General features: G+C 36.8%; 1 protein-coding gene across 1 annotated transcript in view; it reads left to right on the plus strand.

The window, feature by feature from the left end:
- The window catches only part of LOC127864321 (A disintegrin and metalloproteinase with thrombospondin motifs 9-like), a 124142-nt gene that overhangs the window by 55778 nt on the left and 45402 nt on the right, over positions 1 to 22962 (plus strand). Inside the window, exons 4-15 of the mRNA XM_052403979.1 lie at positions 4545 to 4585; positions 11304 to 11409; positions 11941 to 12099; positions 13530 to 13686; positions 13939 to 14031; positions 14376 to 14518; positions 15098 to 15161; positions 16226 to 16340; positions 16750 to 16889; positions 18478 to 18595; positions 20126 to 20230; positions 22759 to 22925. Of these exons, the coding sequence (XP_052259939.1) occupies positions 4545 to 4585; positions 11304 to 11409; positions 11941 to 12099; positions 13530 to 13686; positions 13939 to 14031; positions 14376 to 14518; positions 15098 to 15161; positions 16226 to 16340; positions 16750 to 16889; positions 18478 to 18595; positions 20126 to 20230; positions 22759 to 22925 (1408 nt within the window). The remainder of the gene's footprint in view (positions 1 to 4544; positions 4586 to 11303; positions 11410 to 11940; positions 12100 to 13529; positions 13687 to 13938; positions 14032 to 14375; positions 14519 to 15097; positions 15162 to 16225; positions 16341 to 16749; positions 16890 to 18477; positions 18596 to 20125; positions 20231 to 22758; positions 22926 to 22962) is intronic.

Genomic DNA, 22962 nt, shown 5'->3' on the forward strand with positions numbered 1-22962 from the left:
GATGAGACGCCACAGAATGTGGCATCTCATCAGGATCCAAACTGTTTGCTATTCTGATAGTATTCTTTGAAAAAAATAGAACAAAATGCTAATTTTAGAAATTTAGCAGAAGACATTTTAGCAGAGGACAAATTTCCCGGCATGCAAAGGGTTAACGAGAGAATCAAAACATTAGGAATCTTAGGTCACAAGACAGCCATTGGGGTTGGCAATTAATTAACTCCATTCTTAAATGAATACCAGTAAAGCAATAGGTATGGAGATGTTAAACCACTTCAGAAGTCTCTGCAAAGAGCCATGAATCAGATTCATCTGATTTTCCTGATTCAATAAATGCCTATCAAAAGTGTCTCAATTAGAAACTGTGGGATGTGTTTGCCTCTTTCCCTCATATTCTGACTTTCTCATGACACTGTGACTGGCTGTGTGTCTTGATTAGATTAAGGCAAAATTACATTTAATTAAATGATATGCATTCTATTGCACGGAGGTTCGCGTTTCTACATTTGCCATTTACATTCAGGTGACCTTCGTGCCATTCTGGGCCCGCATTTCTGGTATTTTGTTTTGCTAATTCAGCATAAAATTTCTTAATGAAAAGATATTTTCCATGAGCCAGTTGTTTTGACTGTGATCTTTTTTATCAATGGGGGAACAATTTCAGCACTTTTTGACACAATGAGAAGCACTTATCCTGAGAACCTGATATGAAATTAATTTTCAGTGCAATGTGCTAAAACCTCTGGAGCTTTTTCTATATTTGGGAGAAATTAATGTGTTCCATATAATGAATGACAACTGAATATTCTTCATCATTCAACTTTGAAAAAGTGAACTGAACACGTTTGCAGATAGCACTTTGGGTTATATTTGGGGTACAAAACGTAATTGTCATTATGAAAGAGGATTTTTTAAAAATAAAAAGTGAATTGATAAAAATCAACAACAACACAATTATCCAACAAGTTATGAGATAAATAATCAAGGTCACTAAAACACTCAATCAAGTTTTATACTTTTTCACCGCTTGAATGCAATATGAAAATGGCTTTTGCAACCAGCTTAAAACCAGAACAGCCTATAGAGTAACTTGCAGTCTGTTTAGGTTTTATGCTGTATGCTGCTCATCAGTATCTTAGGGTTGGAAATTTAAGCCGTTTAACTTATATATTGAAGACAGGTTTTCATTTAAGTATGATTTTCCAATGGACTTCAAATGTGTAAAAATGTTTATCCAAGGGGAAAACGGTTTAGTGGATCTTCTTGCTGCACTTTTTAACCCCAAGTAGGTGGCGGCATATTGAGGTGTATCAAAGTCAGGGTTAATTGATCAGATCACACTTGTGCAATCCACCCCATCATGAGATCTGTAATCAACCCTTGTTAGTGGTACACCTTGCAGATAGACCACATTTTGCAGCATAATGCATAATAGCCCATTACCACCAACCTTTAAGAAATAATTAGGCCAAGACGATAGAAATCAGAGTTTTAAAGCAAACTTGTGATGGTTTTAATTTTTGGTTTAATCTTAAAATAGTCGTTGTTACTTTTCAGATAATTTTTCAGTAAAAAATATGTATTAAATTGGTGATACGGTTATCAAAGTTTGCAGTGACAGTTATTGTGCTATTGTGATGTTGAATCACATCGGTTGTGATGATGTAATTTTAAATAAGATGTAAAGTATAAAAAGATGCTCATGTTTTGTGATAAAACTTTAGCTAAATATATTATATGATATGTGATATAGTTTATTTTAGCATTTATTCCAGTTTGAATAAAAACTTTATTAAAAATATAAATCTTATTGAAACACTGTTGAGTCTGTTTCCTTGGTTACTAGAACCAATGCTTGCTATGGCATCTGTAGAGAAGATGTTGAGAATTTTCCCAAAGTGGGGATCAAACCCAAGGCATTCTTTTAGCTCTGTAAATGTTATTTGTTGGAGATACTCTTAATGATAGTGACTTTCCACAAATCATGACTAATCCAGAGAGGCGAAACCTGTTATGACATGTGAAAGGCTTATTTAACCCTTTCCCACTCAGAAACAAAGTGAAAATTGCTATGTGCAAACAGCATAAAACCAGAACAGCCTGCAAGTAACTCGCAGTCTGATCAGGTTTTATGCTGTTTGCTGCTCAGCAGTATCTAAGGGTTGGAAATGAAGCCTAAACAATCTTGAATCTATTGAGAAAGGTATTTAATTAAATGTAACTTTCTAATGGTCTACATATATGTCAAAATATGTATCAAAGTGGTAAAGGGTTTAAACAAAAGGCCCTCATTTCTGCAGTTGAACAACCACATTTAAAAGCTATCATTTTTACAAACATTTATGTCATAACCCCATTATTTTCATTATTGAAATATTTGGCCTTACCTGTATGATGATGATTGATGTTTTAAGTTGGTTGATACATTGTTAGATAATGTACAACCTGAACCCTTTTGCAACGTTGATCTTTCTTAGATAACTACCTCATTAGGCTACTAATACATATTGCTACCTTTGTATTACATGTATTAATGTGTTTGAGATAAAATCTCATTAGTAGCACATCAAACAATTAAAAAATGCTATGACGATTGCTATCAAAGCCACGAAGGGGTTGAAACATGAAATCGGCCCCATGTTGTATCTCTGATTTCTCTACGGGATGCCAGTTACATTGCTGGGTGTCTATTGTTTTGAAGCAGTTTAAGTATTGTAAAGGTTCAGTCATGTCAAAGTCATTATAATTAATTATGCTAATTTCTAATAGGCACGTTGACTTCTTTAATTATGTTTTTTTTCTCGTAACCCAGTCTTAGAGCTGGTGAAAAGACAGACTGATCTCAGTTTGTAGTGCTGATTGAGTGATAACAGCTCAGAAAACAATACGTCTGTGACGGACATTGTAATTCGTGACCGACATTGTAATCTCTGTGAATGATTATTTTTTGTAAGGATTATTTTTACCATTATATAATTAACATGCTTTGATTTGTGAATTGAACAGCTGATGTTTAGATAGGGTATCTGAAAAGTTGACAAGTGTTTTGTCTGTAAACTTTGTTGAGTTGCTATAATTTGACAAGTTAGTCACTAATCTGTTTACTGATTAAACAAGTGGTGCCAATTTTCAAAAAAAAAAAAATATTTGGGTTTTGTGTGTTTGTTGTTTTCAAAGTTTTTGTTATAAAGAGAATGAATAATTTTGTTTCTTTTTGATGTCTATTAATTTTACCAAGCTTTTAACAGTTTCATTTTTGGCAATGCTGTTGTGTAAAATTCCTTTCTTTGGTAAATTAATGTCCATTATTCAGTTCTACAATTTAATGATTTTTCAATGATTTATTAAATTAAAACTTATTATTTATTTACTATAATATTTATACGCAATTTGTATGAACTTTTCATCATTAAAATATTTACATGAGGCTTAAAATTGGTTGTCACACAATTCTGCAATATCCACCTATTGTCTTTAATCACAAGGCACTGACATCTCTAAAATAACATTCTTGAAATATGCAAGCTGGTGTCCCAATTAGAACTACCAGTAGATAAAATTTTATTTTAATTAACATTCAATTAAGATCTTTCAGCTGACAGTGTGTTGCTGATTAGCTGGCAAGTATAGATCAGAAAAATGAGTTATGGGATGTGTTCGGGCGCTGATGACATGATAAGTAGGCAGCCATTGTCTGAATATTCCACTTCAAAGACTAAAGAATGAACTAAATAAGGGTAGCGTGTAGCCAGTCCCTGCGAGATGGACCTCTCCAAGGCTTCACAGTGCGTTTAATATAAGTACAGTGTGCGTGATCTGCCCTGGGTGGTGGAGGTCACAATATACTAAATAGTTTCCCTATATAATTCAATGTAAAAGCGACATCTTTAAGCGAAAATAAATGCAACATTTTGCACATAGAGACCCCAATAACCATACCTTTTCTTAAAGGCCATTCTAAGCGGAGTCGATTTGTGCAATAAAAAAGATATGTCATGTACGAACCAAAAAAGAACTTGTCAAAAGTCGAAAATGTCTGTTTTTGCAACTTTTTTTCCGGTCGTTTTCTAGTGGAACGTAACCTTTTTCAGTGCAATGTTTTACTAAAGTCTCTAGGTTTATCATATTTCACAGATTTAGAAGTGAGCACCTATTCATGCCCTACTACATTCTCCAAAAGATAAAACCAGAACAATAGTTTAAAGTGTACAACATGCCTTGAATCAACTATGACATGTTTTTAGAGAGTAGAGAGTATCATAAAGATGGATTATAAATTGTTACCATCCCAGAGTTGTGACCTCTGGCTTGTGTGATGTATGAATTTTTTTAATATTATGCTTGTTATATATAAAGACGCAATGGACTGGCACATTCTCCAGTGTCAATAAATAATGAACAAGGTCCCAAATAAAAACTAAAGGTATTTAAAAGTTCCTGGAAGTATTTCAACGGGCCAAATTGCAAATGTATGCCCATGGTGCGTTTTATGCTACCCCTTCCCCATAAATTGTACTTATCAGAATTTTTTTTTCTATTTTCAGACAAGATATATGCCGAGCACCTGAAAAATGTGATACACTGGGTAAGAGCCCTTGCATGTGTTGTTAACCCATTATGCCTTTTGGACTCTCCCATCCTTCTAAATTGGATCAATTTATTTCCAAAATTAGGGATGTCTAGTATATTCATTTCTCTATTTAGAATATTTCTTACAGAAATTGCTTTAAACAAACAGGGAAGACCCTGATGAGACACCGCATCATGCGGCGCCTCATCTGTTTCTACGCTGTTTGCCAAGGCCTTTTTTCTTGTCACTAGGCATAGATGGGTTAAGTTAAATTATATAAGTAAATATGTATTTCATAATAGTCATAACTTTCTAATAGTGGAAAAATTACATAAATAAAATCAGTTTATGCTATGTATCTCACATCACCTTAATGGGAATAAATATTACATTTCTTAAATGATAGTTGATATGTTTTTCATACTTTTTAGCTCACCTGTCACGAAGTGACATGGTGAGCTTATGTAACCGTGTGATGTCCGGCGTCCATATGTGCGTGCGTGTGTGCGTGCGTCCGTCAACAATTTGTTTGTGTAGACAGTAGAGGTCACAGTTTTCATCCAATCTTTATGAAATTTGGTCAGAATGTTTATCTTGATGAAATCTGGGTTGGGATTGTTCTTGGGTCATCTGGGGTCAAAAACTAGGTCACAAGGTCAAAACCTAGGTCACATAATAGGTCGAAGAATAGAAAAACCTTGTGTAGACAATAGAGGTCGCAGTTTTCATCCAATCTTTATGAAATTTGGTCAGAATGTTTTTTTGATGAAATATGGGTTGGGATTGTATTTGGGTCATCTGGGGTCAAAAACTAGGTCACTACGTCAAATAATTGAAAAATCATCAACAATTTGTTTGTGTAGACAGTAGAGGTCACAGTTTTTATCCAATGTTTATGAAATTTGGTCAGAATGTTTATCTTGAAGAAATCTGGGTTGGGATTGTATTTGGGTCATCTGGGGTAAAAAACTAGTTCACTAGGTCAAAAACTAGGTCAAATAATAGAAAAACCTTGTGTGGACAATAGAGGTCGCAGTTTTCATCCAATCTTTATGAAATTTGGTCAGAATGTTTATCTTGATAAAATCTGGGTTGGGATTGTATTTGGGTCACATTAGGTCAAAAACTAGGTCACTAGGTCAAATAATAGAAAAAACGTCAACAATTTGTTTGTTTAGACAGTAGAGGTCTCAGTTTTCATCCAATCTTTATGAAATTTGGTAAGAATGTTTATCTTGATGAAATCTGGGTTGGGATTGAATTTGGGTCATCTGAGGTCAAAAACTAGGTCACTAGGTCAAATAATAGAAAAACCGTCAACAATTTGTTTGTGTAGACAGTAGAGGTCACAGTTTTCATTTTATCTTTATGAAATTTGGTCAGAATGTTTATCTTGATGAAAGCTGGGTTGGGATTGTATTTGGGTCATCTGGGGTCAAAAACAAGGACTAGGTCAAAAACTAGGTTACTAGGTGAAATAATAGAAAAACCTTGTATTGACAATAGAGGTGGCAGTTTTCATCCAATCTTTATGAAATTTGGTCAGAATGTTTATCTTGATGAAATCTTGGTTGGGATTGTATTTGGGTCATCTTGGGTCAAAAACAAGGTCACTAGGTCAAATAATAGAAAAACCTTGTGTAGACAATAGAGGTCACAGTTTTCATCCAATCTTTCATGAAATTTGGTCAGAATGTTTGTCTTGATGAAATCTGGGTTGGGATTGTATTTTGGTCATCTGGGAACAAACAACTAGGTCACTAGGTCAATAATAGAAAAACCTTGTGTAGACAATATAGGTCACAGTTTTCATCCAATCATTATAAAATTTGACCAGAATGTTTATCTTGATTCAATCTGTGTTGGGATTGTATTTGGGTCACCTGGGGTCAAAAACTAGGTCAATAGGTCAAATATTAGAAAAACCTTGTGTAGACAATAGATGTCACAGTTTTCATCCAATCTTTATGAAATTTGGTCAAAATGTTTATCTAGATGAAAACTGGGTTGGGACCAATATTTGGTTAGTCAGGTGAGCGATTCAAGGCCATCATGGCCCTCTTGTTTAGGTTTTTGGTATTTATTGAACAAAGAAACGAAATTGCCACTTGCATGCTATCCGTTCTTTAAGCTATGTTACCAGCAAGAGTATTCAGTCATCACTTTGTCAGAAAACTGGTACAGGGTTAGTGTGGGTAAACATACTGACTGACAAGTGTTTTATGTAATTGACAAACCTCTTTCTTTATACATGGCGGAACTATTTTGATCAGTGACATGAGTAAATCTGCAAGTCCGCATGTGGATTTGACCTGTGTGCTGTTTCAGATTTTACCACCACTGCATGAAGCTAGATCAAGCATGATACTTTCTGAATATCTTCAACTGCCCATAAAGAGAAAATAGCCATAATTACTCAGCTAAATTCATACAACTGCTTTTTCTCCATTTTCTTGAGAAACTACAAAGTTACGGCCCTTGGAGCAGATTTATGAATAGTTTTAGCTGTTGGATTGCTATGTCAGAAAGTTTGCATCACACTTTATCAATGTGTTCTTTGGGCGTTATATTTCTGCAAAGACCATTGAGATTATTGTCTTGCAAACAGCTTTTATTAGTTTTCTATTAAATTATATTTCAATCTTGATAAAATGTTAAGATAGGTAAACTATTTCACTTTTCATTTTAAGGTGTCAAACAAACATCATTAACAGTTGTTGATAATGCAGATATAAGTTTGTGTGACGCCATAACAGTATCGCGCTTGCACCAAAAGAATAGTATATACTTGAAGTAAAGCAATAATGCAGGAGATAACATGAAAACAAATGCGCTCATTTGCTGTATTTTCATCAAGTAAATGGGGAATTAAGCGACTGCACATGCTTCTTATTGCCGAGACAATTGACCTTTCACACACTTAAAACTCACAAAAAACATTTTCAAAAGAAAAGTCCTCGAAAATACCAAAAATATGTTGGCCAGAAGTGTCTGCAATTTAGCACAAAGTGTTATGTTTTGTGTTGAGCAGTTTTTCTAACATATCATTTGAAACTGTTTCAAAGTAATTTATAAGTAATAAATTAAAGCTCTTTGAAATATATTTGCCCAAAGTGTCTGCAGTATTACCCAAATTCATGTTTCCAACTTATTCAGATCCATGTGACCTTCACTGTGACATTGTCAGTTTTGTTTAGGTCAAAATTATTTGTCAGTGTATGTAAGCACATTTTAATTCCAAATGTTTTTTTCCGTTGATTTTCATTCAGAATCTTTTTATTTAAATTTTTTAATTTGAAGTCTTTGGTCTATGATAAAGCAAAAAGTGTTTTCATGAATAAAAAAAGACAGGAATTATGTTAAAAAAAATCCTTCCTTTAGCAGCTGTATGAGCCTAGCTTTGGGAAAACAGGGTTTAATGCTTGTATGGAATGGCTCAGCAGCTGTATGAGCCTTGCTTTGGGAAAACAGGGTTTAATGCTTGTATGGAATGGCTCAGCAGCTGTATGAGCCTTGCTTTGGGAAAACAGGGTTTAATGCTTGTATGGAATGGCTCAGCAGCTGTATGAGCCTTGCTTTGGGAAAACAGGGTTTAATGCTTGTATGGAATGGCTCAGCAGCTCTATGAGCCTTGCTTTGGGAAAACAGGGTTTAATGCTTGTATGGAATGGCTCAGCAGCTGTATGAGCCTTGCTTTGGGAAAACAAGGTTTAATGCTTGTATGGAATGGCTCAGCAGCTGTATGAGCCTTGCTTTGGGAAAACAGGGTTTAATGCTTGTATGGAATGGCTCAGCAGCTGTATGACCCTTGCTTTGGAAAAACAGGGTTTAATGCTTGTATGGAATGGCTCATTAAGTTTATGAACACATGCTAATCAAGGATGACACTTTCTGCTGTAATGATATTTTTCGGGTAAAGGAAGTATTTTCCTACAGAAAATCCAGTATTAGTGGAACGTGTTGTTCCTAATTAGACAGTGCGGACTGCACAGGCTATTCTGGGACTATACTTTATGTGCATTTATCAAACAATTTTTTGCATACAATTTCTATGTAAAACAGTTCTGCTGGTGCTATGAATTCAGGAAGTGAACTGAATGGGATAACCACGATGTGTGACCCAGCATTTTGATTGACATTTTAGAAAATACCTGGAAAATATTTATTTGAAATGTGCATAATATCATAACAGCTGGAAGCATCATTGTCCTAATTATCTTTTACCCAAATAAAAGATAGGTCAGTTGAACACTGGAAATTATACCTAAGGTTTCAGTATTGGCATTTTGCTATACTGACCTAAACATATCTCTGATCTGAAAAGTGTTAATGGTGTTTGCTTGCTAGCAATGTTCTGAGAAATGTTCCACTGTGGAATGGTTTGATGGTAATTTGGTTTGAGGTTAATTCCCAGACCCCACCCTTACATTAAATTGCCAGCAAAAACATGCTTGAAATTATACTAGATCTTCATGTACCATCATGGCACAATTTGATGGAATGGATGCCAATTATAAGCAATTAAACTGATACAGGTTAACCCGTTTATGCCTAGTGGACTCTTCCATCCTTCTAAATTGGATCAATTTATTTTCAAAATTAGGGATGTCTAGTATATTTATATCCCCATTACTGGTAATGAGAGCTATATAGGAGTCACTTTGTCGGTCTGTCTGTCTGTCGGTCTGTCCCGAAAATTTCATCCAATCTTCACCAATCTTGGTCACAAGTTGTATCTAGATGATGTTTAGGTCAGGTTTTAATATGGGTCACGCCCTGTAAAAACTAGGTCAGGGGGTCACTTAGTGTGTTTTAAACTGAAAGTTTGTCCGGACCATAATTATGTCATTTATCGTTAGATTTTAAAATAACTTGGTACATTTGTTCACCATCATGGGACAGTGTGTCGTGTGAAAGAAGTACGTCAATATCTCAAAGGTCAAATTCACACTTGAAGTTCAAAGGTCAAATGCATGTCCAGGCCATAACTTTATCATTTATTGTGGGATTTAAAAAATATGTGGCAAATTTGTTCACCATCATGGGACGGTGTGTCGCACGAAAGAATTTCATTGATATCTCCAAGGTCAAGGTCACACTCTGAGTTCAAAGAACGGTCAAATGCATGTACGGGCCATAACTTTATCATTTATTGTTAGATTTTAAAATCATTTGGAAAATTTGTTCCCCATCATTGGACGGTATGTCACGCGAAAGAATTATGTCGATATCTCCAATGTCAAGGTCACAAATGGCCATAAATGAACTTGTCCGGGCAATAAGTATGTCATTTATTGCGAGATTTTAAAATCATTTGGCACATTTACTCACCATCATTGGACAGTGTGTCGCGCGAAAGAATTACGTTGATATCTCCAAGGTCAAGGTCACATTTTAAGTTCAAAGGTCGAAAATGGCCATAAATGAGCTTGTTTGGGCCATAACTATGTTGTTCATTGTTAAATTTGAAAATCATTTGGCTCATTTGTTCGCCATCATTGGCCGGTGTGTTGCGCGAAAGAGTTACGTTGATATCTCCAAGGTCAAGGTCAAACTTTGAGTTCAAAGGTCCAAAATGGCCATAAATGAGCTTTTCCGGACCATAACTATGTCATTCATTGTGAGATTTTAAAAGCATTTGGCACATTTGTTCACCATTAATGGATGGTGTGTCGCGCGAAAGAATTACGTCGATATCTCCAAGGTCAAGGTCACTCTGTGAGTTCTAAGGTCAAAAATGGCCGTAAATGATCTTGTCCAGGCCATAACTATGTCATTCATTGTGAGATTTTAAAATTACTTGGTACATTTGTTCACAATCATAGGACAATGTGTCTTGCGAAAGAATAACGTTGATATCTTCAAGGTCAAGGTCACACTTGGAGTTCAAAAGTGAAAAATGGCTATAAATGAGCTTGTCCGGGCCATAACTATGTCATTCATTGTGAGATTTAAAATGACTCTGTACATTAATTTTGTTCACAGTCATTGGACAGCGTGTCATGCGAAAGAATTAAAGAGTTCAAAGGTCAAAATTGCCATAAATAATAATGGCATAATAATTCTTAAAAATCACCGTTTGTGAAGACTGCATGAAAAATAGTCTGTGTCAATGCGGCATGTGGGGGTATACGTCATGTCTGTGACAACGCTCTAGTTATTTCTATATTAACAATATTTCTTACACAAATTCCTTTAAGCAAACACCGTAGACCCAGATGAGACGCCTCATCATGCGGCGTCTCATCTGAGACTACGCTGTTTGCAAAGTCCTTTTTTCAGGACGCTAGGCATAAATAGGTTAATGAACACTTCAAGATTCCAGGTCCTGTTTGATGCATTTGTAAGCCTTAATGCTTAAGATTACATATTCATATTTGTTTTGGTATATCAAGTATATAATTGAGCCTTGCTCTGGGACAATGGGGGGCTTAATGCACATGCCATAAATGCCATCACAGATTAGCCTTTCGGCTTTTATGGTATGTTTTCTTCAAAGGAAATTTCTCCTAAGCGAAAATCCAGTTTAGGCTCATGCTTTAAGCCCCATTTTGTCAGAGCGACGCTCAATTATATCCCGGTCCGATCTGATAGCTATGAAAGGATAACATTTCTGAAGAGTATTTATTATATTGTTCTCATTGGATATAATTGTATTTCTATGAAATTGATGGTAGATTAAATTTAAGGCATTTGAACATGCAGTATTTGCCAGTTTGTAACTTTTTTTCAGGTTTAGCCGAACTTGGTACGATGTGCGACGCAGAGCGAAGCTGCTCTGTTGTTGAGGACAACGGAATCAGTGCAGCCTACACTATAGCCCACGAGCTTGGACATGTGTATGTGCTCAGTTGTACCCATTTTTAGGCAGTTGGCAGTATGCCATTAGACTATAGAGTTTAAAATCAGAATCTTGACTTGCAGTTGTGTGGTATTTTTGCAGGCTGAAAAATGACCGGATGTTGGTAAAAATACGCTGATGTTACCTTTTTTCTGATTGGCTGGATGTTTATGTAAGGGTTTTAATAAATTTAGATACAAATATGTCAAAAACTTGCAAATGTATGGAAACATGATTTTCATCATCCCTGGATCACTATGACCAATGTGAATGTGAAACTGCTTAAGTGCTTCAGATATGAACCATGCTATGTGGAAATAGGGCTTAATGCATGCATTCCGCACTGGCTAATCAGTGACCACACTTTCTTCCTAAACTGCATTTCTTAACAAGAGACTTCCTTTCGACCAAAAATACTGAGTGTTTTCACTGATAAGCCTGTGCAGACAGCATGCATTAAGCCCAACAGGCTAATCAGGTACAACACTTTACGCACCTGTATTAAGCCCATGCACTTGTTCTGTTCCAGTTTCAATTTACCACATGACGGTGATGAGCCCTGCCGCAGACCCGCCTATAACCGCGACCCCTCTGCCAAGACCCATATTATGTCCCCTACCATAGACAAGAAGACTGACCCATGGTCTTGGTCTGAATGTAGTGCAAAAATGCTCGCAAAATTCTTGGAGTAAGTTCCAAGGAAACAAACAGTGATCTTTTATATTTATCTTGATTTTTTTTAAATCTTTCGGGGTGTTTGTGCTCGGCATTTGTTAGTGAAGTTTAAATTTTTAGTAAGGATGCAGTCATCGAATTTGTTCTATTTTAAAATTAAACTGTTGTTGAACATAGTTCACAGCTGGTTGATGGAACAGTACATGCATGAAAAACTTGATATCACTGACATCCTTTAATACTTGCATTAATCCTTTAATACTTGCATTATCATGTAATGACACATCTTTACCATAAAAAAACAGAGAATGTGGATATTGACTGTAGGCATTCTTCTCAATGGAAACTTCCTTATTTTCCATAAGATTTGTTGTGATTTGCTTGTTTTAGTTTACGTAAAGTACTACACTTTATTCCAAGAAACAAATTGGACTTGAACACCAAAGGTCAATAGCCTCTACTCTTACCAGACAATATGCCAAAAATAAACATGTTTGTTGTATGGGCTTCTTATGTTTACTGATGGTATATCTTTTTGTAACAAATTAGCCCTTAATCTCCAATGAGCAGCAGAATTTTGTTTCGCAATTTTTTCACATTTTGCTGGTCAGAAGCATGAGAGGTTTCAGCTTGCTAGAATTTCCCACTCCTATCAACGCCATGGTTTCTGAAATTATTTTGCTGATTTGGGGTATCTTTGATAGAATAATGTGCCTGTGGGTAATTAGGTATAGGATGATGCCATAGTGAGGATATCTCTCTTTCTCTCTTAATCCTACAACACCATATTCCAAACTGAATGTCTTGGGTGATTTCATGTGTCTAGGCTTGATATGAAGTGTATTGGGGTATGAGTTCGTAGATTGATGTTTTCAGTAACATCTTGCCCACCTGTTTATAATGGGTCATTTATTTACGGTGGAATGCTGATCTGTGGGCTGGCAACATCACCTGTCAATCAATTTGTTTGAATCCCTGGTCTGCATCATGTATAGCTATTATAAATGGTGATTTATAATGAAAGGGAAGTAACTCAGTCATTTCATTAGGTGCATTATTAAGGACCATTTTTTCCTTGTTAATCTTTTTGCATGTGGATTTTGCCTTGATTGTGATTGGCATCATCATCATCATCATCATCATCAATACGATAATAATCATCATTGTTCTATAGTTAACATCACCTTTTTTAACGGCAAGCTATTCTGTTATATAATCTCTAACGTTACTTAATCATAGTGGTAGTGTCCATGTGATACTTAAATCTTTGTATTAATAATCACCTTCATCATCATAAGCAGCAAAACCTTTATATTTGTGACATCACCTGATATGAAAAAGTCATAATGAAGAAAACAACTTTCTTTGGTTGATGCAAGGATTTATAAGTGTATCTACTTCATTTTCTTTTCAACAAACTAAATATGGCTATATTCATCACAGTGCGGGCCTGGGCAATTGTCTACACAACAAGCCAAAGAATAAAAAGTATCGCCAAAAAATCAAGGAAATCCAAATCAAGAAATCTGGTGCAATTTATGATGTTGACAAACAGTGCGCGCTCATGTTTGGACGAGGCCATAGACACTGTCAGTTTCAGGTAAAGGGAACTGCTTATGAATGTAGTGAAAACTTTGCCAATTCAGAATAATTATTGTTTATAAGCAAACAAACACTATTCAACATTCATGTGTTGAGTATCAGTTGAACTATTTAAAATCTTATAGGAAATTTCAATAATTTATGTCATTAAATTATTTAATTTGATATATAAAGCAATATATCAAGCAAATTACAGCATGGGGTTGTCAATCCTTATACGGTTAAACCCTTTTTGCTTGCTTCATTTCAGAAAATGTGTTCAGAACTGTGGTGCACAAATTTCAATGGATGTAAAACACAGCACATGCCCATGGCGGATGGAACCATATGTGATCACGGAAAAGTATGATTGTGCTTATATATTTTATGGATAGTCCTGAAATGTAACTGTTAACTGTTATTTGTTTTATGATAAAGTTTTATACAGTACTTTGTGTAAAAATGTGAAAATCATTCTCAGTTAGTAAGCAGTAAATAAAGATACTTACTTGTTCATTAGAAAATTAATGATTAACTTAAATTAACATAACTTAAATCTTTCTCTATGCATGGATGTGTCAGTGATGAAAGACAAAAGCAAACATGAATCATCCATTTATATTCTCATAAGTTTTATACGTATATGTAGTCCAGTTTGGTTGTTGAACATAATGTCTAAAAGTACCGCCATTTTGATATTCGTTGCAGTGGTGCATGAAAGGACAGTGTGTGAAAGCAAAACAGGAAAAAGCGGTGAAGGGTGGGTGGAGTAAATGGTCACCGTACGGCAAATGTTCCCGCTCCTGCGGTGGTGGCATCAAACATGCGACTCGAGAATGCAACAATCCCATGTAGGTTTGAGTTTGTTCTGTTTCATATCACTCTGATGTTAAATCTTGGTACTTTTGCAAAGCAACTTTATTTTCTTTTGATCTTCACATCATCACACTAATTATCTTTTTTATGTCCCCCACCACTATAGTGGGGGACATATTGTTTTTGCCCTGTCTGTTGGTTGGTTGGTCTGTTGGTTTGCGCCAACTTTAACATTTGCAATAACTTTTGCAATATTGAATATAGCAACTTGATATTTGGCATGCATATGTATCTCATGGAGCTGCACATTTTGAGTGGTGAAAGGTCAAGGTCATCCTTCAAGGTCAAAGGTCAAATATATAGCTTCAAAGCGGCGCAAAAGGGGCATAGTGTTTTCTGACAAACACATATCTTGTTGTTGTTGCTTTTTTGTAGTTATTGTTTTATATTCACTTAGCAACAAAGCTGTGGAATAATATACCAGCATTGCATTTTTGTGGAAAAATAAACAATACCTGCAGCATAATGTATATGACATATAAGTTGAACATTCCATAATATATATCAAAGCCAAAAGGTACGTTTTTATGAAACACTTTTATGCTATATTGCAGACCAAGTGGGGGTGGCCGCTACTGTACTGGCAAGAAAATTAAGTATCGTCATTGCAATACTGCTGTAAGTTGGTGTTCCTGTTACTTCTTTTGTACTTTTGAAAAAAATTATGTTGACCTTTCCGTTGTGTGGTAATTTTTTATATATATAAAAAAAAAGCAACAAATGGGGGTAAATTTTGTTGGTCATTCTGTTTGCATTGTTTGTGTTCACTACAGTTGTTGCAGAGAATACCTTCAGAAACACTGTATAATGTGAAGTTGGAATACAACATGAGTCTTGGAATAAACGAAATATGATTTTCAATAATTCTGTACTAGCAATGTTACCTTTATCTTGTAAAACCATTATGAAATTTTTAAACAATATAATGTAACCATTCGACATCTTTTAAGAACTTTCTCAGAACCCAACCCAATGAAATGATGACACAAACGTTGCACACCAACTTTTGCAAGCACAATTTCTTTGCTTATCTGTTGGAAAATGACCTTTACACAGGAACAGGCTCCAAAAAAGTATTATTATTCCATCTTATGATAGGTAATTGCACTGATGAATAATAAATGATGTAAAAAGATATGAATTTTCAAAATGAAATTGTAAATCTACATGTATATAAAAAACTTTATCAAAGTTTTGGCCATGTTTACTGTTATCAGGTTTGTAAAAGAAACAATTTCCTTGTCTTCTGAATATAAAGTTTAAATATGATATATACCATTATAAGGAGTTATACAATTACCCAATAAATGACTTGCTGAATGGGTTGGCTGCCGGATTAGACACATTTATAATCTCAAATTTTGTAATAAAATTGAATTAAAAAATGTTTTTTCTCCAGGTAACTCTTATGGCGTATAATAATAATCTTTCTTTCAAGATTAAATGTAGGGATAATTATACTCCAGAAACATTAGATGATGAATAGTTGTTACCATCCACTAGTCTTTAAAAAAAATTTTTTAATGCCAAGTGTCCAATCACCTCTAAAAGAAGAACTGACCTATTTTAAGGTCTCTTGATAAGAAAAAGGGTTGGTTTAGAGAAAAACTGGTGCCGGTTGAACTAAAACCATAAACAATTTCTTCAAATATCTCACAAATGACGATTGTTGTACATTTCAGACGTGTCCAGTCACTGCTGATGACTTCAGACTGGAACAGTGTGCCGAGTACAACAGTCAGATGCGTGCTTATAACATCCCTTATGGCTCCAAGTGGATCCCAAAATATGATGGAAGTAAGTGCCGTTTAGGTTCCTCACATCAGAAATTTAGAGATGAAGCAAACATTGAAGTGCACTGAGAGTTTATTTTAATGGTGGACGCTCTTCTTGAGGCGGACATAAATGTTTCCTTGTTTTTGTGCTCTATTGTGATACTTAATTATTTGCCACAAGCAAAATAAGGTCCCCATCATTAATGTAATACATCAGGCCTTTTTTGCAGTTTAAGAGAAAGGCTGATGCAAACTCTACTAAAAAAAGGCAAACTAAAAAAATTGCTAATGTGTTGTGCTCTTGACATTTCGCTATTCACCAAAAGCAGAAAGGAAATAGACATCAATTATCTAACTTAACATATCATATATCCTACTTTTTGGGTTGTTTTGTTAGGTTTTCTAATTTACATAAACAAAAATGGTTTCAGTTCAAGAGAAGGACTGGTGTAAGCTGTACTGCAAGGCGGATTCCAACCCCTCCTACTTCTTCATGCTTAGCAACAAGGTTGTCGATGGGACCAAGTGTCGACCTGACGATGATGACATCTGCGTCAGTGGCCAGTGTCGGGTAGGTTTTTAATTTGAGTTTAGACTTTTTTAGCTTGATTGTATAAATCAAAACTTGATTGAGCACTGTCGAGTGTGATTCCTAGGAAACACCAGTTCTTGGTGTCTTTGCGGGAAATATTAAAAACAAGTATTGAGTGGGTATTGAAACCAGGACCTCATAATAACAGAGTGGTCACCATATCCACTATGTAACAGAGATCATAAGAGTCCATTGTTGAGTGAATCACCAAGTGGACACCATATCCACTATGTCACAGAGATCATAAGTGTCCATTGTTAAGTGAATCACCAAGTGGACACAATATCCACTATGTCACAGAGATCATAAGAGTCCATTGTTGAGTGAATCACAAAGTGGACACCATATCCACTATGTCACTGAGATCATAAGTGTCCATTGTTGAGTGAATCACAAAGTGGACACCATATCAACTATGTCACAGAGATCATAAGAGTCCATTGTTGAGTGAATCACAAAGTGGACACCATATCCACTATGTCACAGAGATCATAAGAGTCCATTGTTGAGTGAATCACAAAGTGGACACCATATCAACTATGTCACAGAGATCATAAGAGTCCATTGTTGAGTGAATCACAAAGTGGACACCATATCTACTATGTCACAGAGATCATAAGAGTCCATTGTTGAGTGAATCACAAAGTGGACACCATATCTACTATGTCACAGAGATCATAAGAGTCCATTGTTGAGTGAATCACAAAGTGGACACCATATCTACTATGTCACAGAGATCATAAGAGTCCATTGTTGAGTGAATCACAAAGTGGACACCATATCCACTATGTCACAGAGATCATAAGAGTCCATTGTTGAGTGAATCACAAAGTGGACACCATATCTACTATGTCACAGAGATCATAAGAGTCCATTGTTGAGTGAATCACAAAGTGGACACCATATCCACTATGTCACAGAGATCATAAGAGTCCATTGTTGAGTGAATCACAAAGGGGACACCATATCTACTATGTCACAGAGATCATAAGTGTCCATTGTTGAGTAAATCACAAAGTGGACACCATATCCACTATGTCACAGAGATCTTGAGTGTTCATTTCTTCTTTTTCTAAAACTGGCAGAAGATGTTTAGATAAGATTTGACATGAGCTATCATTTCGTGTAACAAGGTCATACATTTTGTGGGCAAATGATGCTAATGTACTTCCTATATGAATTGTGTAAAGTAGGGTATGAACTATTACAACTTTACTATCAATACAAAAAAGGAAATTCACTAACTTGGCATGTCATTGGTCGAGACAATGTAACCAATGATAATGTGTATTGCATGTTGGGTTCCCAAGAACAGTCCTTAGTGGTTTTTTTTCATAGCTTAAATTAGGCTTGGATTGTTATGTTCACTAAGCACACTGCTATGAAAATTGTTCAATTTAATTGGGAAAAGTTTACAAAGAAATGTAAGAGTTAACAATCTACAAAAAAAATATAGATATTAACATGTTTTATTGACAGTTTATAGTTTAAATTAACTCTTTAATCAAAATGAAGAATATAAAATTTATTGAGTTTTTAAATAAACAGTTTTTTTTTCCTATTACAGCGAGCTGGTTGTGACAATAAGCTGGGTTCAAACATGAAGCGTGATCGTTGTGGCGTGTGTGGTGGTGACAACGGCTCGTGTAAAACCATCACTGGCACCTATAACACCATCCAGTCAGGTAAAACCATCACTGGCACCTATAGAACCATCCAGTCAGGTAAAACCATCACTGGCACCTATAATACCATCCAGTCAGGTAAAACATGATCACTTACACCTATAACACCATCCAGTCAGGTAAAACCATCACTGGCACTTATAACACCATCCAGTCAAGTAAAACCATCGCTGACACCTATAATACCATCCAGTCAGGTAAAACCATCACTGGCACCTATAACACCATCCAGTCAGGTAAAGCCTTCACTGACACCTATAACACCATCCAGTCAGGTAAAACATGATCACTGACACCTATAACACCATCCAGTCAGGTAAAACCTTCACTGACACCTATAACACCACCCAGTCAGGTAAAACCTTCACTGGCACCTATAACACCATCCAGTCAGGTAAAACCATCACTGGCACCTATAACACCATCCAGTCAGGTGAAAGCATCACTGGCATCTATAACACCATCCAGTCCGGTAAAACCATCACTGGCACCCATAACACCATCCAGTCAGGTAAAACCATTACTGACACCTATAACACCATCCAGTCATGTAAAACCTTCACTGGCACCTATAACACCATCCTGCCAGGTAAAACCATTTCTGGCACCTATAACACCATCCAGTCAGGTAAATCCTTCACTGACACCTATAACACCATCCAGTCAGGTAAAACCTTCACTGGCACCTATAACACCATCCAGTAAGGTAAAACATGATCACTGGCACCTATAACACCATCCAGTCATGTAAAGCCTTCACTGACACCTATAACACCATCCAGTCAGGTAAAACATGATCACTGACACCTATAACACCATCCAGTCAGATAAAACCTTCACTGACACCTATAACACCACCCAGTCAGGTAAAACCTTCACTGGCACCTATAACACCATCCAGTCAGGTAAAACCTTCACTGACACCTATAACACCATCCAGTCAGGTAAAACCATCACTGACACCTATAACACCATCCAGTCAGGTAAAACATGATCACTGACACCTATAACACCATCCAGTCAAGTGAAAGCATCACTGGCACCTATAACACCATCCAGTCAGGTGAAAGCATCACTGGCAACTATAACACCATCCAGTCAGGTAAAACCATCAATGGCACCTATAACACCATCCAGTCAGGTAAAACCATCACTTACACCTATAATAGCATCCAGTCAGGTAAAAACATCAATGGTACCTATAACACCATCCAGTCAGGTAAAATGTGACTGGCACCTATAACACCATCCAGTCAGGTAAAACCATCACCGGCACCTATAACACCATCCAGTCAGGTAATGAATCAGGCTCCATTACGTTGTGAAGGAAAACAAGTTAACTCTCATAAAGCATCAAAACATTGGCTGTAAATAAAAAATAATTTGCAATTTTTTTTTTCAACTTAACTTTTTGCATTAAAAATGTCATCAAAACTCGTTGTTTGTTTAAACTAGACAAACAATATTTTTAAAGCAGGGAATTATAAGACTTGTATCCTTTATGATGTTTTCTCGTGTTTTGTGTGTCAGATTACAACACGGTGACTGTGATCCCTGCTGGTGCCACGAACATCGACATTCGGCAACATGGCTATGTGTATGACCCCTCAAAGAAGGGAGACGAAAATTATCTTGGTACGATATGGATGCATTTGCAGTATTTGTTTGATTTTGTGAATGTAGTTTCAAATATGATACTAAGCTGCCTTTCTTGATACCAAAAATGATATTATTTACATTTGTTTAACAGGAAAAAGTGTAAACATGAACAAAGTGTCATTTAATGTACTTGGGCATCTTATGTAACCCATCATGGCTTCCATGATTGCATATGCCATATTTATGATTTGAACCTCACTCTGAGAAAACAGAATATAAAGCATGTGTCTAGATTGTCCTTCCAGCTGGGACAACACTATACTCACATTCATTAAGCCTACTAGAGTGTCCTTCCAGCTGGGACAACACTATGCTCACATTCATTAAGCCTAGTAGAGTGTCCTTCCAGCTGGGACAACACTATGGTCACATTCATTAAGCCTACTAGAGTGTCCTTCCAGCTGGGACAACACTATACTCACATTCATTAAGCCTAGTAGAGTGTCCTTCCAGCTGGGACAACACTATACTCACATTCATTAAGCCTAGTAGAGTGTCCTTCCAGCTGGGACAACACTATACTCACATTCATTAAGCCTACTAGAGTTTCCTTCCAGCTGGGACAACACTATGCTCACATTCATTAAGCCTACTAGATTTTCCTTCCAGCTGGGACAACACTATGGTCACATTCATTAAGCCTACTAGAGTGCCCTTCCAGCTGGGACAACACTACACTCACATTCATTACCCCTACTAGAGTGTCCTTCCAGCTGGGACAACACTATACTCACATTCATTAAGCCTAGTAGAGTGTCCTTCCAGCTGGGACAACACTATACTCACATTCATTACCCCTACTAGAGTGTCCTTCCAGCTGGGACAATACAATACTCACATTCATTACCCCTACTAGAGTGTCCTTCCAGCTGGGACAACACTATACTCACATTCATTAAGCCTAGTAGAGTGTCCTTCCAGCTGGGACAACACTATGCTCACATTCATTAAGCCTACTAGAGTGTCCTTCCAGCTTGGAAAACACTATACTCACATTCATTAAGCCTACTAGAGTGTCCTTCCAGCTGGGACAACACTATACTCGCATTCATTAAGCCTAGTAGAGTGTCCTTCCAGCTGGGACAACACTATACTCACATTCATTAAGCCTAGTAGAGTGTCCTTCCAGCTGGGACAACACTATACTCACATTCATTAAGCCTAGTAGAGTGTCCTTCCAGCTGGGACAACACTATACTCACATTCATTAAGCCTACTAGAGTGTCCTTCCAGCTGGGACAACACTATACTCACATTCATTAAGCCTACTAGAGTGTCCTTCCAGCTGGGACAACACTATGCTCACATTCATTAAGCCTACTAGAGTGTCCTTCCAGCTGGGACAACACTATGCTCACATTCATTAAGCCTAGTAGAGTGTCCTTCCAGCTGGGACAACACTATACTCACATTCATTAAGCCTAGTAGAGAGTCCTTCCAGCTGGGACAACACTATGCTCACATTCATTAAGCCTACTAGATTGTCCTACCAGCTGAGACAACACTATGCTCACATTCATTAAGCCTAGTAGAGTGTCCTTCCAGCTGGGACAACACTATACTCACATTCATTAAGCCTAGTAGAGTGTCCTTCCAGCTGGGACAACACTATGCTCACAATTATTAAGCCTACTAGAGTGTCCTTCCAGCTGGGACAACACTATGCTCACATTCATTAAGCCTAGTAGAGTGTCCTACCAGCTGGGACAACACTATACTCACATTCATTAAGCCTATTAGAGTGTCCTTCCAGCTGGGACAACACTATGCTCACATTCATTAAGCCTACACGATTGTCCTACCAGCTGAGACAACACTATGCTCATATTCATTAAGCCTAATAGAGTGTCCTTCCAGCTGGGACAACACTATAATCACATTCATTAAGCCTAGTAGAGTGTCCTTCCAGCTGGGACAACACTATGCTCACATTCATTAAGCCTACTAGAGTGTCCTTCCAGCTGGGACAACACTATACTCACATTCATTAAGCCTACTAGTTGTCCTCCAGCTGAGACAACACTATGCTCACATTCATTAAGCCTAGTAGAGTGTCCTTCCAGCTGGGACAACACTATGCTCACATTCATTAAGCCTAGTAGAGTGTCCTTCCAGCTGGCACAACACTATGCTCACATTCATTAAGCCTACTAGATTGTCCTACCAGCTGAGACAACACTATGCTCACATTCATTAAGCCTAGTAGAGTGTCCTTCCAGCTGGGACAACACTATACTCACATTCATTAAGCCTAGTAGAGTGTCCTTCCAGCTGGGACAACACTATGCTCACATTCATTAAGCCTACTAGAGTGTCCTTCCAGCTGGGACAACACTATGCTCACATTCATTAAGCCTACTAGAGTGTCCTACCAGCTGGGACAACACTATACTCACATTCATTAAGCCTAGTAGAGTGTCCTTCCAGCTGGGACAACACTATGCTCACATTCATTAAGCCTAATTGTCTAGAGCGAGGCTCACATGTTGCCTTGTGTATTTCAGTGCTGGTCAACTCTCAGAACGAGTACCTGTTTAACGGTCAGTACCTGATAACACAATACCCAATGACGGTCAAGGTCAAGGGCGCCGCCCTGTTCTACACAGGGTCGGCTACAGTCGAGGAGAGAATAAACTCCACTGGTACACTTGGAGAGAACCTCACTTTGCAGGTACTTGTGATTGCATCATGAGACTGTTCATAAACCT

The sequence above is a fragment of the Dreissena polymorpha genome, chromosome 1 (genome assembly GCF_020536995.1).
Source record: "Dreissena polymorpha isolate Duluth1 chromosome 1, UMN_Dpol_1.0, whole genome shotgun sequence".
NCBI classification, from domain to species: domain Eukaryota; kingdom Metazoa; phylum Mollusca; class Bivalvia; order Myida; family Dreissenidae; genus Dreissena; species Dreissena polymorpha.